General features: G+C 41.2%; 1 protein-coding gene across 6 annotated transcripts in view; it reads right to left on the bottom strand.

The window, feature by feature from the left end:
• LOC111225440 (apoptosis-stimulating of p53 protein 1-like) overlaps positions 1-17,368 on the bottom strand; it is a 47,469-nt gene that overhangs the window by 14,245 nt on the left and 15,856 nt on the right. For 3 of the 6 annotated variants that reach the window (XM_022750312.1, XM_022750310.1, XM_022750313.1), the window contains exons 4-7: positions 14,239-14,294; positions 2,713-2,808; positions 540-596; positions 171-291 (exon numbers count right to left, since the gene is read on the bottom strand). In XM_022750312.1, the coding sequence (XP_022606033.1) occupies positions 171-291; positions 540-596; positions 2,713-2,808; positions 14,239-14,294 (330 nt within the window). Of the gene's footprint in view, positions 1-170; positions 292-539; positions 597-2,712; positions 2,809-12,768; positions 12,841-14,238; positions 14,295-17,368 lie in introns of those variants that run through there. The other 3 variants (XM_022750315.1, XM_022750314.1, XM_022750311.1) reach the window with 3 other exon arrangements.

The raw sequence follows: 17,368 nt of genomic DNA, 5'->3' as shown, positions 1-17,368 counted from the left end.
TATACAGTGTTGTACTGTTTTGCACAGGCTTCCATCATGCTGTAGCAGCGAGACTATTTCAGCAGATTAAATTCATGGTACATAGTCTTTTTAATATGTGGTCATAAACTGCCAGTGCCTGTAAATCCATAGTCGTCATCTCAGCATTGAGTTCAATGGTTTAGGCTTACAGAGGTTTCCGTTGATCAGTTTACTGTAGTCCACTTGTCCTCTCATGGCGCGGATCTTCTTCAGCTTTGCTTCCTGAGTCTCCACTCGCTCCTTCAACCGCTGCAGCTTCTCAGCTTCAGACTAAACAGGAGAGGAGAACGCAAACAACACAAGCTAAATAACATTTGCATTTTCATCCAAGCTTTAGCTTTTGAGACATCGAAAGTAAGTATAAATAGCAGAGTTGCCATAACTTGAATTGAAACAGTAGTTTTTAATGGCACTTCGTAGCTAGTATAGACAGCAGGAATGATTACAGTGACACTTTCAATGTACATGTGGGCATGTGAGTGTTTAAGACTGACAGAAGACAGATACATGGACCTAACCTGTGTCTGTCCCTGGTTAGATCTGCCTCCCTGCTGAAGATACCTCAGCCTCTGCTCCTACAGGGGAAGAAGATGAAGACATGATGAATTTTGAGGCGTTTTAAAAAAATTTCCAGTGTTTTCAGTTGCACAGACCTTGCAATGGCACAGTTATAATACCAGCTACCTAGACTAACTGCTGTAAACATTTCTTTCATCATCAAACACCTCTACTCCTTCCACTCCTCTCTTCCTCTATGGCAAATATTGCCTCTCACTTGAAGGTCCAGAGACCCAGTTTTCTCAACTTCTAACTATGAGTGATTGAAAAGTAGGGAAGAGAACATACTGTATGCTTTTCCTCTGTCACACTATTGGTGAAAAAAAGAAAAAGAAAGTAGTTTTTGCAGTGTTTTGAGTCATTAATCAAAGCTTTCAGCCCACCGCTGTCAGTTTGTCCTCTGATTCTTACACACACTTAGGTTTATTGTGTTTCAACAGTTTCACATTCATCAGACTGTCACTCAGAATCGTGTTAATACTGCCTGATAAAGGTGCTGTCATAAAAGATCATATTTTTAATAGAATTTAACAGTTGCATGTGGCACATCCTGTTATTACACTGATAGTGGAATTCCTAACCGATCATCAATTGATTGACAACGCAAATGCTATATGTTGGTTTTAATTACTTAAACCCACACAGGTGGTTTTCACTCATGGTGCCTCTTCTCAGGGCGTGTACAGACTGTGGTTGATTGACAGCTCCCTCGCTCTCCTGTTAATTCGTTGCCCTTGTTATGTCGGGACAGTTGCCACCTTTATCACACTCACTGTTATTTGTTCACAGAGTTTGGTGACATCATGCAATTCCCATCAAAGCTCCACCCACCTGATTAGCCAGTAACTGAAAACATCTATGTGGCTATGGAGTGGCTTTAAAATCACTAATGAGGGGAGTGTAAACGCTGAAACGTATTATGCCTGAAAAGCACCATCGCCTATTTCTTCAGTGAGCCCTTATTAAGGCATAATTTTGGTAATCATATGGCTATTGATTTTCATTTATGTTTACGCATTTGTCCTGCAGAGAAGGAAGAGAGAGAGAGAGAGAAAGAGAGAGAGAGAGAGAGATTGAAAAACAAGGCCTGTCATGTGTGATGCTGACTGAGGCAGTTTACACCTCTCTCTATGTGTCGTGTTGGCACGTAGTACAGCTGACCTGTGTGTCTCTCTAACACACACACACACACACACACACAGAGAGGAAGAGGGAAATGGAATGTTGGCAAGAAGCCTCCCATCATTCACTGGACCCACATACACACACACACACACACACAAATAACACATTACATAACAGTAGTTTGTTTCATTACACAGACGACGCAGGAGTAAACGTGCATGTCGAAGGCGGCAGTAGCTGTGTTTTGGATTTTTTTTTTCTTTTATCATGGGAATCCTCAACTCATGTTGTATCATACTAATGTTGAAGCATGGAAACTGCCTCCACATATCAGCTGGGGGACTTTTCCACCCGCAGAGGAAAATACTTCAGTACTTACACACTGGAAGGAAACTGTCATTTTAGCAGGGAAATTGCTGCGTTTAAAAAAATGCTGAACATCAGCATAAAGTTGCCACAGTTGGCCTTGAAAAAACAAAATTGGCCAAATCAAAGTTGGAGGTTGAAATTATTCCAGTTCCCTGTTGAAAACGTTCTTATTTATTCTATCCTGAGTGGACACTTTATCAAATGAATGGAGAGACTTTAACAAATTAAAAGAATCTGCCTTTTTTTCTTTCTTCTTGGCTCGTTCCTCTGACTCTTTCCTGGAGAACAAATCTGCTTCAACTTCCCAGCAGCTGTGGGGCCTGTGATGACCTCACTTCCTGTCAACTCAAAAGTCACTTCCTAATGTGGGAATTTGAGACAAGTGACCATGATCTGTGTGTGTCTCTCTCACACACAAAACCTTTAGGTGAATGGTTGTCTACTGCATCGAATGGAGCTGTTCTTTCCTGCCAGTCCTTAAACCCTGAACAGGACCACATGTCATGTCACAGAGGACAATGTATGAGCCATGATCCTCACACACACACACACACACACACACCTTAGCCCCTGCGGCCTCATGGCCGACTCTACTGTAGCTAACCTTACACTCACTGACAGGTAATCCATTCAAGTTACCTTGGCAACCAACATCTGTTGCTGAGCCTCTATTTGTTGCTGTTGTCTTGTGGCCATTTCCTGGAGCTCAGAGAGGGTCAGCTCCACACGGGGAACCTACACACACACACACACACACACACACACACACACACACACACACACACACACACACAAGAACACACACAAAAGCTGCATATATTAATAAATCTCCATAGAAAAAGCCTGTGTTTCCCCTTTGTGTCTCTCCATTACACATAACTGAGCAAAGGACGGTTACAGACAAGATGACACACAGCTGCACACACATATCATCTCACACGTTAGGTCATAGAGCACCTTCAGTGTGCTGCAGAAATGTTATTGGGCCAGCAGCTGGTGGCCTTGGCAGACTGACAGAATTATAGTATTGGTTTGAGGAATCCTATCTGCCCTGGTCATTTCAGTGCCGTGACACAGACATCAACATCAGCTAGAAAAAAATCAAATCACACTCATCATTTGTCCTGTAGCTTACTATCAGAGGAGTGTGTTATCGTGGCTGTGCTTGTAGATGTTGCACAGAACAAACATTTCTATGATAGCAATGATAGCAGAATGAAATGTTTGTTTGTGTGTGTGTGTGTGTGTGTGTGTGTGTGTGTGTGTGTGTGTGTGTGTGTGAGTATTTTCGGGGCGTTGAGGGTGTGGTAATAGGGGAGGGGAGAATGCCTTTAGCAGACAACAGCGGAAGGTTTCAGCCCAGCCACATCCTGCTATTGTGCATGTTCACTCATGGATACACACACACACACACACACACACACAAACAGCACCTGGTCCGTTATGTTTGTTTCCAGTATACAGCGAGGCTAGACAATGCAAAAGTTTTCAAATGTTGTCCAATGGGAAATACTGCATGTTCTAGCTACTATCTAAACCTGTGACTGCATGAGTGCAACAGCATTAATAACACTAAGCCAGCTTCAACACCATCCAGCTCTGCACTGCTTCATAATAGGGCAAATAAAGATTTACAAAATCCAAAAATGAATATCTTTATCCAGAACTAATATCCAAATCACTTGAAATACCTCACAGACTTATTCTGTACTGTAGGTAAAGTCTTGATGTATTTAAACTTCATTAGTTACTTCAGCTGCCTGAAATAGTAGTTGAACATGGAAGCAGATACATCAGACTGTAATTAGTGTGATTTAAGGGGTGTGTGATTCAAGAATAAGGACACAGATTTCAATCAAACTTAATCTCTCCTGGCAATAAGAGAGAAATTGTTTCAAAGCGGTTAGATTTGAGGGCGCCGAGGCCCCAGTCAGTTTTGTTCAAAGTAAATCCTCACACATCTCAGTGGAGACTTCAGTGCCATGACTCAGGGAGGAGCTGATGAAAAACACAGTAGGAATCAGTAAAGCAAATTAAACCCACCGGCCATTTAACAGCTCAGGGAGTAGGATCTCTGACTCTGGCAGCATTAGCACAAAGCTACATATCAGTATCAATGATTAATGACACTGATAGCCACGCTGTGCCATAGACAGCATCACTGCCTTCAGGCTAACCTATAGAAATTCTCACTGACATTATGCAGACACAGTATCCCAACATTATGCAGACTACATCAAGTTTTAGACGATGACATTATGCATATCACACTGGTTTTTTCCAGTCAGTGGTGCCTCATATCATTAGCTGACTGCTGACCTATGGGATTCTGCAGAAGTTGATGTGTATTATGAAGAATCTGCAGATATGAACTGGACTCCTGCTAATGCACTTCAGTGCTGTCAACTGAAAGAAGACCAGTGCTGGTATAATTAGAACATCACTGTTATCATGTTGAAGTATTGCAAACAGTGATGGAGGGGTAATAGACCTGAACTCCAAAAGCGATCCCCATATTAGGCAATGACAACTTTTATTGTTCTCTATACAGAAAACTGTTGGAGAAAATCTATGTTAATTCATATTTTTTTAAACTATATTTTGGATGAATATGGGAATCTAGATATTTTTTATTCACATAAAACCTACGCTCAGTGTTCACTTTATTACGTACACCTATTGAATCTAATTCATTCCAATACAGCTGTATTGCCGCAAACTCTACTACTGTTATAATGCTTACAGGGCTCAGTGTCCATTGACACTGTCATAGAGGTTTTAGAATATGTTTTAGCACTGAGTTCAGAGTTAGTTGCAGTGTTGTACTGGACCACATCATATTAAGAGGTGTTTGCAATATTCTGCCACCCTCATCTATGTGAATAGGGAGGAGAAACACCTCTTAATGTAATGCAGTCCAGTTCACTATGGCAATAGGGTGGGGCTAGAGAAGGGTACCGCCCAGCAAGGATTAGCCCCATGCAGCCCCATCATGAGTCTGCTAGATGTTTGACTGATTTTACACGAACAACCTTCGAAGCACTGGAATCACCTGGGTGAATTCATGTAGCTCACGTCACGCAAGATGTGAACACAACAGTGACATATCGATTTAGCAAACACGTGCTAATTTACACATCCAGCAGTTATGGAGCAACATAGGCAACATTAATCATTCATTTGGCGCTTCTGGCTACATGACGAATCCGAGGCCAACATTCACTCTCACTGAACTTTGCTGAAATCAGCTGCCAAAAACAACACAATGAGAGAGTGAACCAGACCAGTAAAGTTGTGGGTCAGAAAACCAAAACAATGAGCTGAAACTCACTGTAAAGCTCTGTAAAGCTGAGGGGATTATTGTCTGTAGGTTCATCACTACATCACTACCCCTTTCACACATTGTCACATTGTTATCACAATTGAAAATTGTTATTATAAAACATTGATTGTAGCTGCTTTAAGTATACTTTTATCCGGTTTGCCGTCACACCGATGACAGGCTATAGTAGCTGCGGTGTTACTCACGCCTGGCAGTGATGTTAGCGATGTTAGATGAATGGTTGGCAGGAGGTTACAGGAAGTAGTCCAGCGCTCAGCCTGGAAGAAGTACTGTCACAAAAACTCAACACAGCTAGTAAGTAGCTTCATTCACAGCTGGTTGGAATATTGTTTCACTAAAAATGCTAAATTTCTATGCATTTCCTATTGTGTTATTTGCTTTTTTTTTTAATTCTGCCTGAATTTTTCAGTTAGATTTCCAAGTTTTCCAAAGTAGACTGTCCTATATTTCTGTATCTGCCTGCACTCTGCAGGGGTCTATTTCCTAGTCCTACTATATTTTTTTGTTGAAATTAAATTAATGAAAATAAAACTGTGATTTTTTTTATTGTTAATGTGAGTTACTTTGAAATATCAAAACTGTTTTAGGAGGGCTACTGTATGATAATTGCTAAATAAATAAACAATATAAGATAAAAGCTGTACGTCCATGTCTAATTAAGCCCCTAACTAGTCCCTGCAAGAAGAATTCTGGTGCCACTGATGACTAAATTACATATTAATGTGCATTATGTCCATCACGTGAAGATGAATTAAAAAAGGTGAGTAAATTGAATTTTCTAGAACCTTCCACTGTGTCTGAGCTTCAAACTACAATCAGTTTCAAATCATTGATACTTGAAGGTTTCAAAAACTACTTTTACAGTAGTAGTAGTGAATAATAAAAACCGAAAAAGCTGACATTTTTACATTTTCCTAAAGCAAACAGCAGCTGAAACTATCTGCAGATTGTCAAATTGGTTTGACTAAAGAGTGTCAGTCTTTTAAAATATATTGTATTTCTGTCAGTGAAGTTAATATTTTTGCTTACTGCAGTTTCTACCTCTCTAATGATGACATGCATCCTACAGCAGCTGAAAAGTTAACAATTCACCTGACACTTAACAGCGGTGTCATGTATTCCGCTGCTCATGCTGTTAAGACGCTGCACAAACACCGTGCAGACTGCGCTGCTCTGAGCCCCCAGCTGACATTTAACATGCAGTTTCTATCAGCCCCCCGCTGTGCTGTATTTACCTGCAGGCTGTCCCATGTGATCCTGCAGGAGCGGACTTTAATTTTGCTGCATTGTCCTTCAACAGTAAATTCCTGCACCAAATCCACCTCATTCCACTCCATCCTCACAGCCGCTCAGAGACACACTGGACCTTAATGCTTTCAGATGGAAAAATGTTGCCAGAGGCTGGAGGGAGAAAAGCTTAAAGGAGGGGAAACGAGAGCGATCCTTATCACAACTTTCCCTCTCGTCTGCCTGGTGATGTGCTGTGATTTACGACACTCTCCCCCCCTTGCTCTCTCTGCCTCTCTCTCGCTCGGCCCATGCTCCCTCCTTCCCTCCCCCTCTTTCTCTCTCTCTCTCTCTCTCATACAGACTCTCAGTTATTGGTGTGTTCTCATATGACGTGTGAACGGAGTGGAAAGCCCACTAATGTGACAGTGCATTCAATTACTACAAACATGTAAACCTATGAACATGTACAAAAAGATGGAGGGAAAGTCATTCGCTCCCTCCCTTTTTATATACAGTACCTCCCTCCTTTCCTTTATCCTTCCATCTTTCTATATCTTCTATACCTCCTCCAGTCCCCTCTGACACCTCTTATTGTCTGTTTCTGTCTTTCCCTCCATCCTTTTATCCATCACCTCCCTTTACCCCTTCTTTCTCTCCACCTTTCAACATCTTTCTTCATAATTTCTTCATCTGCATTCCTTCATCCCTCTTTCTCTCAGTCCTTGTCATTCCTCTGCAGCTGGCTTTTTGCTGCAGCGACTTCCCCTTCTCTATCTCTCTCTCTCTCTCCCCCTTCTCACACCTCCCTCGTTCTTTCTCCCGCTTTCTCTCAGAAGGGAAATCACTGCACCACAGCCTGATGGGGCACGAGCTCTCAATCAAGCCTCTGCCTCCAGCTCCAGATGTGTGTTATGAGGAAGATGACGAAGATGATGGTGATAATGTTGATGTCGGCAGATTAGCGGCCGGGGCAAGCGTGCGCAACGATCTCGTGGCACACATTCCCGCCAGATGCTGCACGCGCATGCACATGACATGTATGTGCGCACACACACACACACGCAAAGAGTAACAGCTGACTCCTGCTGCGTCATATTTTCCTCTTCTCTCTTTCTCTGTCTCGCTCTCTGCAACACACACACACACACACACACACACACACACACACACAGTGACATGTGACTTAACTGCTGCATCGCGCATTTTCTCTTTCACTCTGTGAAACAGACACACATCTGTCTCACTCAGTAAAAGATACACACACACACACACCCACACACACACACACACACACACACATCCAGTAATGCAAGCAGACTGAAATTTTTGCCCATGCTGTTGTTCGGCGTTCAGGCATCTGTGGGTGTGAGTGGGCTGTGTGTGGTAGGACTATTCAACAGTGATTCATTATGTTTTTATAATTAAATATAACTTAGTCGTATTGAAATTGGATGACATTTTCATTAACATTCAGTAGCTGTTAAAGGCTGAAACTGATATGTTGGAACTGCTCAAGTTTCCTGCAGAATTGAACTATTTCAGAAGGCAGGACATTAAAATTCATCAAAACTATTAAAACTGTCTTTAAAATCATTTTTGGGAAAGTCAGCAGCTCTTCAAAGAGAAAAACCTTCAAATTTGGGGGAAATGGTAACGATTATGTCCAACATTGAACTAAATGATGAAAGCACATTAAAATCATGATTGTTCCCTTCATATCAGTGGCTCCATGTTGATATGTGTGTGATGAAGTATGATTTGCACGTTGTAATACTACAATGTCTAGATGCGTTGCAGTCCTGTTCAGAAAGCCTGTTCATTCACTTCAGCCATATTAATGGAAAGCAACTTTTTGGCTTCAGAGCAAACATAAATGTAATGTCTCTGATAACTCATCTAATGGCAAAAAATCTGGACTTGAACCATTTCAACCAACTAAACAAAAACATTTCCTTAGCTAAACTGATTTCAGCCTAAATTCAATTTCCTCTCATTAGAGGAGCAATACAGACAGTGTGCAACATTGTGTGGTATTGGTAGAGTTTAGTGCCACACAGGGTAGTATTCACCCCATTTGAATTGTTTTCATCTGAGTGGATGGGTAAAAATGCTTCTGGGCTGCTTGCAATAAGCTAGTTAACACAGGGCACTAGAGGCATGCAATAGATGATCGATGACTGCCAAAACCAAATGTCATTTCAGTTCATTACCACTTGCCTGAAAGTTTTTGTATTCGGATCTAAAGTCATAGCAAGTCAAAAAGCCTTATAAAAGCTTCCATCTGCTCATATATGTGAAGAAATCTTCTGTTATTCAAGAGCCTGAGTGGAGATACTTTTTCAACATAGCAATCGTGATTTGGGGTTTGCCTAAACTACAGTATGTAGCCTGCTAATAAAACAGATGACCAGTGTTGTGATAATTATATAAGTCATACAATCAGTTATTCAAACAACCCTTAAATGTAAGATAACTTTAGCAGGACATAAGTGTCCATAAGAATGATATTGTGCAGAGCAGTTTTGGAACCAGCCTGATTGTTGATTGCAGGCTAACGATGTCAATAATGTATTATGTAAAAAAGACATCTCAACTGACATGTCATTAGACAGCCACCATCGCCACTCACAACCTTTTAGAAACCGTGTTATAGTATTTGTGATTTGGTTTTTGTTCTGTTTGGTATTTTCCATTACTGGCCAGGTTGCATAGTTTGCCCTGTAATTTGCTTCATAAAAAATGTTGTCTGGATTTTGAATATACATAGTTTTCCGTGAAATGTGACAGTTCTCTAGTCTTTGTTTGATTATTTGGTTTTTAGCTGGCAGTGCTGCAGAAGACGCCGCAGGTTCGCAGCAGGTTTGAGACTTTGATTGGACTATTTGCTGTCAGTCAAATGTGGCATCCCTGGTGGAGCTGCCTGTGGACTTGTCGGTTGCAAATCCTCAATGCTATCACCATGAACAGACCATGACACACAGAAGACTCTCTTCATGCAGTTTCCTGTGTATCTCAATGTACAGATACAGTACAGCAGAGTGTGAGAACTGTTTCACTGAGGGTTTACTCAGGATGAAGTCTGTATTTCTGGTGTCAATAAATTCAAGTATAAAGTGATGATCAGTTATTGAAGACAATTTATTTGTAATTTTAAACTACAGAAACTATCTTCATGTTGCTGCTGTTCACTGGTCGTCGTGGCAGTTTTACATATGTTCAGATCACAGCTATAATCTGAAGCACATGGGAATATTTGACCTGCTCGGTGTGTGAGTATTATGTTTCCCAGTGCGTATGTTCTCAGACTTAAGCACACAGATACTAGGCACACACGTACACACATACGCACACAGGCGCACAGGTTGTTCTGATCATGGGTCCCTGTAGCAATGAAACCCATCCCCTTCCCATCTGCTGTACGCCTCCAGTAAAAATATTCCTCCTGATCTACAATAACAGCCTTCAGACATTCCTGCAGCCCCAGCCAGACCAGAGGGAAAACTCTGTTATCAGAACCACTCCAGCAACTAACATTCACACAGCAGGGTGGCCCGCTTGTTGCAGAGACCATCCTCTAACTGTGAGGTCACATCTTTGAACCCCACCACAGGCAGCTTGATGGGCAAAAGGGTGAACACCTAAACCACAATTCAGAAATAAAAACAAGACGAGCAGCTGGATTTAGGGAAAACTCACCTGACGCCGCAAAATAACAGCCAGATGTCATCACAAAACTATAAATAAAATGTGAATTGAACCTTTAAAACTTATTCATAGTAGCATTACCTTTATTAAACCATCACCAGGTCACATCTAGCAATTCAAGTCTGCCAACGTCCCTGAACCAGGACTATTGTATAACTTCCCGAAGCATTGCTAGTGATGACGTACGCTGAAAATATTCATCTTAATCTACATCAACACAACCCCTGACATGTGTGTTTGGTCAAGAGCACACAAACACACACAGACACACCTGACTTCTTAATATATCCCTCAGCAGTGCCCTCACACACAGCTGGATGGGGTAGAGTTACACACAGATGGATCAACAGACATCATCACTTGTGTTAACTCAAAGTGTGTGACAGTCCCTGTGGTCGTTGTGAGGTTAGATGGGAAGTTTGTAGGAGGCTGTGTTGAGCTGGGAGGAAGGACACTGCAAAACACCAGAGTTGTGCAGTGATATTTATCTAGCAGTAGTATATTTCTTTAATTTGCAGTTGATATGTTGCTTTGTCAAATTCTTCCATAATATTACAGAACACATATTCGCTTCAAACGACCACCACCCCACCTATTTATTTTTCACAATTAGAAGTTTTCTTCTTTGGATAAATCAAGTATAGAAGAAAGGAAGTAAAAGAAATTACGTAATGGATCAATAGTCATGTTTATCTCACCTAGTGTACTTTTTACCCCAAAGTTAGGGTGTATATGCAGATTTTATAAACGTAGGCAAAAAAATTGATCTGTCCCGTCTCATCCGTGGGTTGGTGCTCGGTATTAAAGCCTCCATGTGAGACGCTTCAGTTAGTGTGTCTTTTTAAACAGCTAGTTAGCATGGCTAGCATCATTAGCATAGGTGAGCCATTCTTAAGCCCCTTTCAAAGAGGAGCAGGAGGCATTCAACTTGGGTGTAACTGTAAGTATTGCAGGCTGCAGAAGGATCCTCTTGTGTAGAGTGCCACACAGGCAGCACAGGCTAGCATAGAAGCTGCTTTACACGTGGTAATGTTAGCATAAAAAAACGTTAGCATGTATGAACGAATGAAATTGCAGCACAAATTTAGAGTACGGGAGCCGCCCCCATCAGTCACATAAGCATATAACTTCTGGTAGTTTACCACAGATAAACATTATTACAATTCATTTCAGCGGCAGATCACTAGATGCTAATAGCTAAATATTCACTCTGAGCAAACAGGTTTCCTTCTTTGGAAATTTACTGGCCTACTTTTACGATTTGAATCGCTCATTGATTGAGCAAATTTAAATTTTTAACCTAAAAGTGCTGTTGATGAAACCATTATCAACAAAAATAATTAGGATTCATTCTCTAGGGACCATGAATATCTGTATAACATGTCATGGTTATTTATCATTTGTCTCTGAACCAAAATAGTGGACTTACCGACCAAATGAGCAACATTGCCACCTCTTGGGTTCAGGTGCTAGCCAAGCTACTAAAAAGTGAAATTATCCCTGTTACTTTTTTGAGTTAAAGACTGAAATAAACAAAGAGGGGAAGACTGACATATCCTGATTTTTTCCAGATTTAAATTAATTCATTAATTCAGTAAGAGATTAATTACTGTAATGAGTAATGAAACTATTAATATGAGTGGTGATTAAATAATCTAAAACAGCTGTATACTAAAGTAATAAATCTCGTTCTCTCTTTCATACATACACAGACATCTGTCGACACTGTCATCTTTACATGTGGGAAGAAACAGCATCTGGTGTGTGTTTGTGCGAGTGAGTGAGTAAGTAAGTGAGAGCTTTTGGGTGTGATTATATAGAGCCAGGAGTCACACCCTGACTTGGAGTCATGCATCCACATCCCTAAATGAGGCTGACACACATACACAGACACATACACACACTCACAAAATAACAATGTCAAGCCCAACCACACATGGTCAAAAGCCACACCCTGCCTGCACATAGTGTCCAGTTTTTACAAGATGTAAAATCACACTGACGTAAAAACTCACTGTGTTCTCATTTAGTGTGACACATTCACACATAGCCCAATCTAACACAGAGACAATCTGTTTGTAAAGCCATAAGCCAGTGTGTGTGTGTGTGTGTGTGTGTGTGTGTGTGTGTGTCTGTGTGTGTGTGAATATATTTCAGAAGTTTTAGGAGACACGAAAGTAAAGCACACACACACTCACTTACATTTCAAAGTCACCTTTACATGTGCTCCTATTTGCACAGTTTCAATTGTTCTATTATGTATGACGGGCTGATGTGTGCAGATGGCAAAGAAGTGTAAGGTGGGCAGAAAGTGTAAAGCAAACACACACACTTTGTTGAGCTCTACACACCAGTACCCTCACACCAATATGGATGCACAAACACATACCCCGAACATAAAAGAAAAAGAAACTTACCCCCTACGCTCCTCGAACTCTTTGTTGTTGCTTTCAACAAAATGTAGAAGGTAGAGGACAAAAGAAAGACAGAGACTTCAAGACGACTGTGAAGGAGTGAGTGAGGTGAGAGGAAGAGGACAAGAGGGAGGAGGAGGAGGAGCTGTTTGGCTAGCTAACAATCCTCTTAGCCCGGTTATGTCATGGGACCAAGCTAATCCTACCTTCACTGACTGACCAACACATGCACACACACACACACACACACACGCACATGCACACTGGCTGACTAACCAGAAGACTGACCAACATAGATACACATATTCAAACACGGTTGGTGACTGGCTAACCGAGGCCTAACCAACATGTACAAAGCGAACGTCTAGCCTGTGTTAAATACAATGGCTAACGTGGTTGAAAATAGCAGTTAGAGACAAATAAAAAGCTGCTAGCATGAGGTCAGCTGCTCTTTTTACTTTATGACGCATATTTTTGTGGCAAAGATAACAGGATAAAGCAAGCTAGCAAAATAAAACAGTTAGCTAACAGTAATTAGTCATGCTGTTGACAATAGGTTAATTCTCATTTTGTCTGCTTGTCTCTCTGTAAATATATATACAATAATTATATAGTATGCACTACGTGTGTGTGTGTGTGTGCGTGTGTGTGTGTGTGTGTGTGCGTGTGTGTGTGTGTGTGTGTGTCTTCACATGGGTCTCACTGGTAGAAAACTATAATCATCACTGTCACTAATCCGTGGGCTGATCCCCTAGACTAAACACACACACACACACACACAGAAAGACAAACACTGAATGCATTGAACTTTACGTTCGTGAAAACTCACACTCACTTACACACATATGTAAACAGTCTTAGTGTTTAATTTGCATTCACAAAGAAAATATAATTAAATAAACATGGTTCATTAGATTGAATTTAATTTTACTGGCTCTTTGCTGAGCAGTCTCTGAACTTGTAATACTTTTACCTTCGAAGTTTGCTAAATATCACATCCAGCAGCTTAGAAATAAGCCTACATTATGTCAAGCTTTAAAGGGCTTGTGTAGTTAGGATATTAGGTTCACCAAGTTAACACATTCAAGGTTTAAAACAAAGGGATGGATCAATGTGTCTCTCGTGTTTTTATGCACATTTTCATTTGTATTGTACAGTGTGTACAATATTTACTGTAACTGTATACAGTATTCAGTACAAACTGTATTTACTACAGATGAATGGAATCTGCAATATCTTAGACTACAAAAGTATAGTGTAGGTGCTAGAGACAAACTGAAGCTCTCAACAATATCTTTATGTCTTACAGTCCAAAAGATCCTTCATGCACAATAGGTCCTGGTGTTGAGGTTGAGCTAATTGGAGATGCATAACACAGCATGTCCTGCACCTTCAGTCCAGCCCAGCTCCAGTGTGTGTGTGTGTGTGTGTGTGTGTGTGTGTGTGTGTGTGTGTGTGTGTGCGCGCACCTACCCTGTCATTAGCGCTCTCTTCCGAGGTCCAGCTCTGCTCCAGAGGCTGCTGACTTCCTGCATATAAATGAACAAGAAAAAGAAATCTGAGCGATCTGAGCAGAGATACTGAAATAAGACGTTAAAATGGACCTGGGTGAGTTCAGCCTTGTGTGATGGACAGAGAAGGAGAGAGAGAGAGAGAGAGAGAGAGAGAGAGACAGAGAGAGAGAGAGAGAGAGCCTTGGCCTTAATTAACCATTCAACCATGTGTGTGCTTTATCACAAAGATAAATGGACAGGCCACATCGGCCTTAGGGTGTAAAAATTTGCTTTCCTGTCCGTTACACGGCAAATAAATCATAATGGCATGATTCCATCAAAACTTCTGATTTATTACATATACTGTATATATTTTGATATTTTTCATATCAATCATGCTCTAGTTTCAGTATTCTACAATATATTCTGGTGCTAAAAGAGAAAGTTATCACGTGTCCTTGTTAGCACTGTCCTCTTTCTTATTCCTACTACTAAGGATGTAGAGGATGTTGCTGGCAACCGGCCTGCTTTAACAGCACTGAAATACAGAGGACAAGGTGTTGCCTGGTTTTTTTATAGCATCAAAAACACGTGATAGAAAATGTATTTATTTGCTTTTTATTGGCTGAGACAGAAATGTCGCTGAAATAGTAAAAATTAAAAGCTGGGATTCCTGCTTTTCTCTCATCTAAATGTAGCTCTATCTTTCTCTGAGTGCGTAATCTATTAATAGCATTGTTCCTTTTAATGCTACTAAGACCAGACAGGTTCAATCTGGGCTAATCCCGGGCAGCTCCAGGTTTCACCTCCAGTCAATAGAGCACTTACAGCAGTACTTTACATTCACTGGAGCAGATATAAGCGTATCTCACGATCAACGCAGGACTAAAAACAGTATTTACATTCAATTGACTCTCGGACAGTTAAAATAGTATGTTAATAATCAAGAGTCACATGTGGAGATGGAGAGAAAGACGCTATCATTAGTTGTACATGTCTGATGATTTGATGATGTGGAGAAGCAGGGTAAGCTTCTGAGAGGAAAGTGATGTCCTTGTAGGAGAGATGCAAACTCGGCACAGGAGGAGGTAATACATTAGGGTAATGTGTTGCTCTGATCCTCACAGAGTAATTGGCCAGTTTAAGAAGCTGTTTTATGATATTAGGTGAGGAGCCAAACACAAGTTGGCAGCAAACAGAGGAGACAGTTTGGCTGCTGCAGGGAGGCATCAACCAGCCAGCAGCTCATCAGTCTGTATGTATGTTGTAAGGATGATTTTTCTCATCAACCCCACATCTGGGTTACATATTTGTGCTGGAAAACAGGGAGACAAAGGGGAAAAAAGGGTCTTCTGTCCACAGCAGACTGTCAAATGAACTGCTGCTCTTTGTATCTTGCTAGAGAGCTGACAGGGTAAAGTCTGATTTACCCTGGCCTGACCTGCTTCTGCTCCAACTGACTTGGACAATTGTGTTTTTCACATACAGCTCCTCCAAGTAATGTCTAGATACGTTCAAGGCTGCAGTGCATGTGTGAAAGGATTATTATTGAGCCTAACTGGAGCCCGTACACAATCCCCCTACTGTTCTGCATGTTGTCCAGAGCGACATACGAACATCCTGACAAACTAGTTCCTCCTCCTCTTGCTCATTTCTTTGAACTTCATATGATCAAACCCCTTTGTCCACTCTTGCTCCTTGGTTTGAAGGACTTTTTTTTTCCTTTTTTTTTTGTACTCTTGATGTTGGGCCTCTAGCCGCTCCTCAGCTGGTGGAGCTTGGCAATCTCCACTCTCTGGCTCTTCGCCCTGTTTCTCTTCCCAAATCTGACTGCCTGCGGTGTCTGTGATTTTCGCTATACCATCTATCTTGAGGCAAACCAATCTCTCCTCTTCTTTTTTCCTCAATAAGTTCTTCATTGTCAAAATGGTGGTCTGATTTCAGATCCTCCATATTGAAATGAAGAACCTCTTTGTCCTGGCTCTGCAGGCAGCTTGGTTCACTCTCTGTGTTGCTCAGTTCAGGCTTGAGGTCCTTCTCCGTTACCTCGACCTGTATGTTCTGTATGTCCACATGGAGATCCATGGATGTGTGGTATGGTTTTCTCTGTCTGAGACCCATATAGATTGCATATTCCACACTCACAGTCTGGATCTGCTTCACAAAGCCATTAACCCGGGTTTGAAGATCCCTGATGATTTTTGGGTTGGTTTTAGGGCTCTTCTTCCCACTTGTTTTAGGCCTTACGCAGCTTCAGCTTGAGAGAAGTTATTCCTTCCCTCAGGTCTGTCATGCTGGGAGTTTCTTGTGTTCTTTTAGCCTGGAGCAGATCAAGGACTGCACACAGGGTTTCAATTTTTTAACTTTTCCCTTTCAGACAGGGTACGCACCTGAAAGAGCCCCTTCCTTGCAGAATGTAAATCTGTTCTGACTTTGATTTCCCTCTTTGAGTCTTGCAACATGTATCTTTGACCTTACTGGGGTTGTAAGATTTTTTAACCTTTGCTTTGGCCCTTTATATTGCTTGTATCACTAGCTTCACTGATTTCCCTTGAATCTTTTGTCTTACCAGTTGTAAATACTTTGTGCAAAGGGCAGACGTTGAAGTGAATTTGTTAGGGATGCGGGAACACATATTACTGTATATCACGCAGTATGTAAGCAAGGGAAGAAAAGAATGAAACGACAGAACCGAGTTTGAATTAGGTTCCACCAAAAGGTTTTGCCCCTAGCTGCTTCTTAGACAGAGCAGTTCTACACACAGAGACACACAAAAACCACTCTCCATTTGTAGTATTAGCATCCTTGATCTTACCCTGCTGCTCCTGAACCTGTTACAAAGCTGCAGGCACAACAGGCTGGGCTAAATCCTGTTCATTGCTGACAGAATACTTAAAAGGAACGTAGTATAAACATAGTATTAATAAAGGTTTATATGTCAGTACTAATAAAGAATCAAAACTGGCACATGAGAAAACCTCAGTGGGCTTCATGACTTTATCCCAACTTGAAAAAAACCTGACTAATAAGTGTTAGGTTTAACTTATTATTCAGAATCCACTTCACTGTTCACACGCATATGATAATGATGAAATTCTTATGAATGAGAA

The sequence above is a fragment of the Seriola dumerili genome, unplaced genomic scaffold (genome assembly GCF_002260705.1).
Source record: "Seriola dumerili isolate Sdu_G_001 unplaced genomic scaffold, Sdu_1.0 BDQW01000149.1, whole genome shotgun sequence".
In the NCBI taxonomy this organism is placed as follows: domain Eukaryota; kingdom Metazoa; phylum Chordata; class Actinopteri; order Carangiformes; family Carangidae; genus Seriola; species Seriola dumerili.
This window is presented reverse-complemented; position numbering and strand designations above follow the sequence as displayed.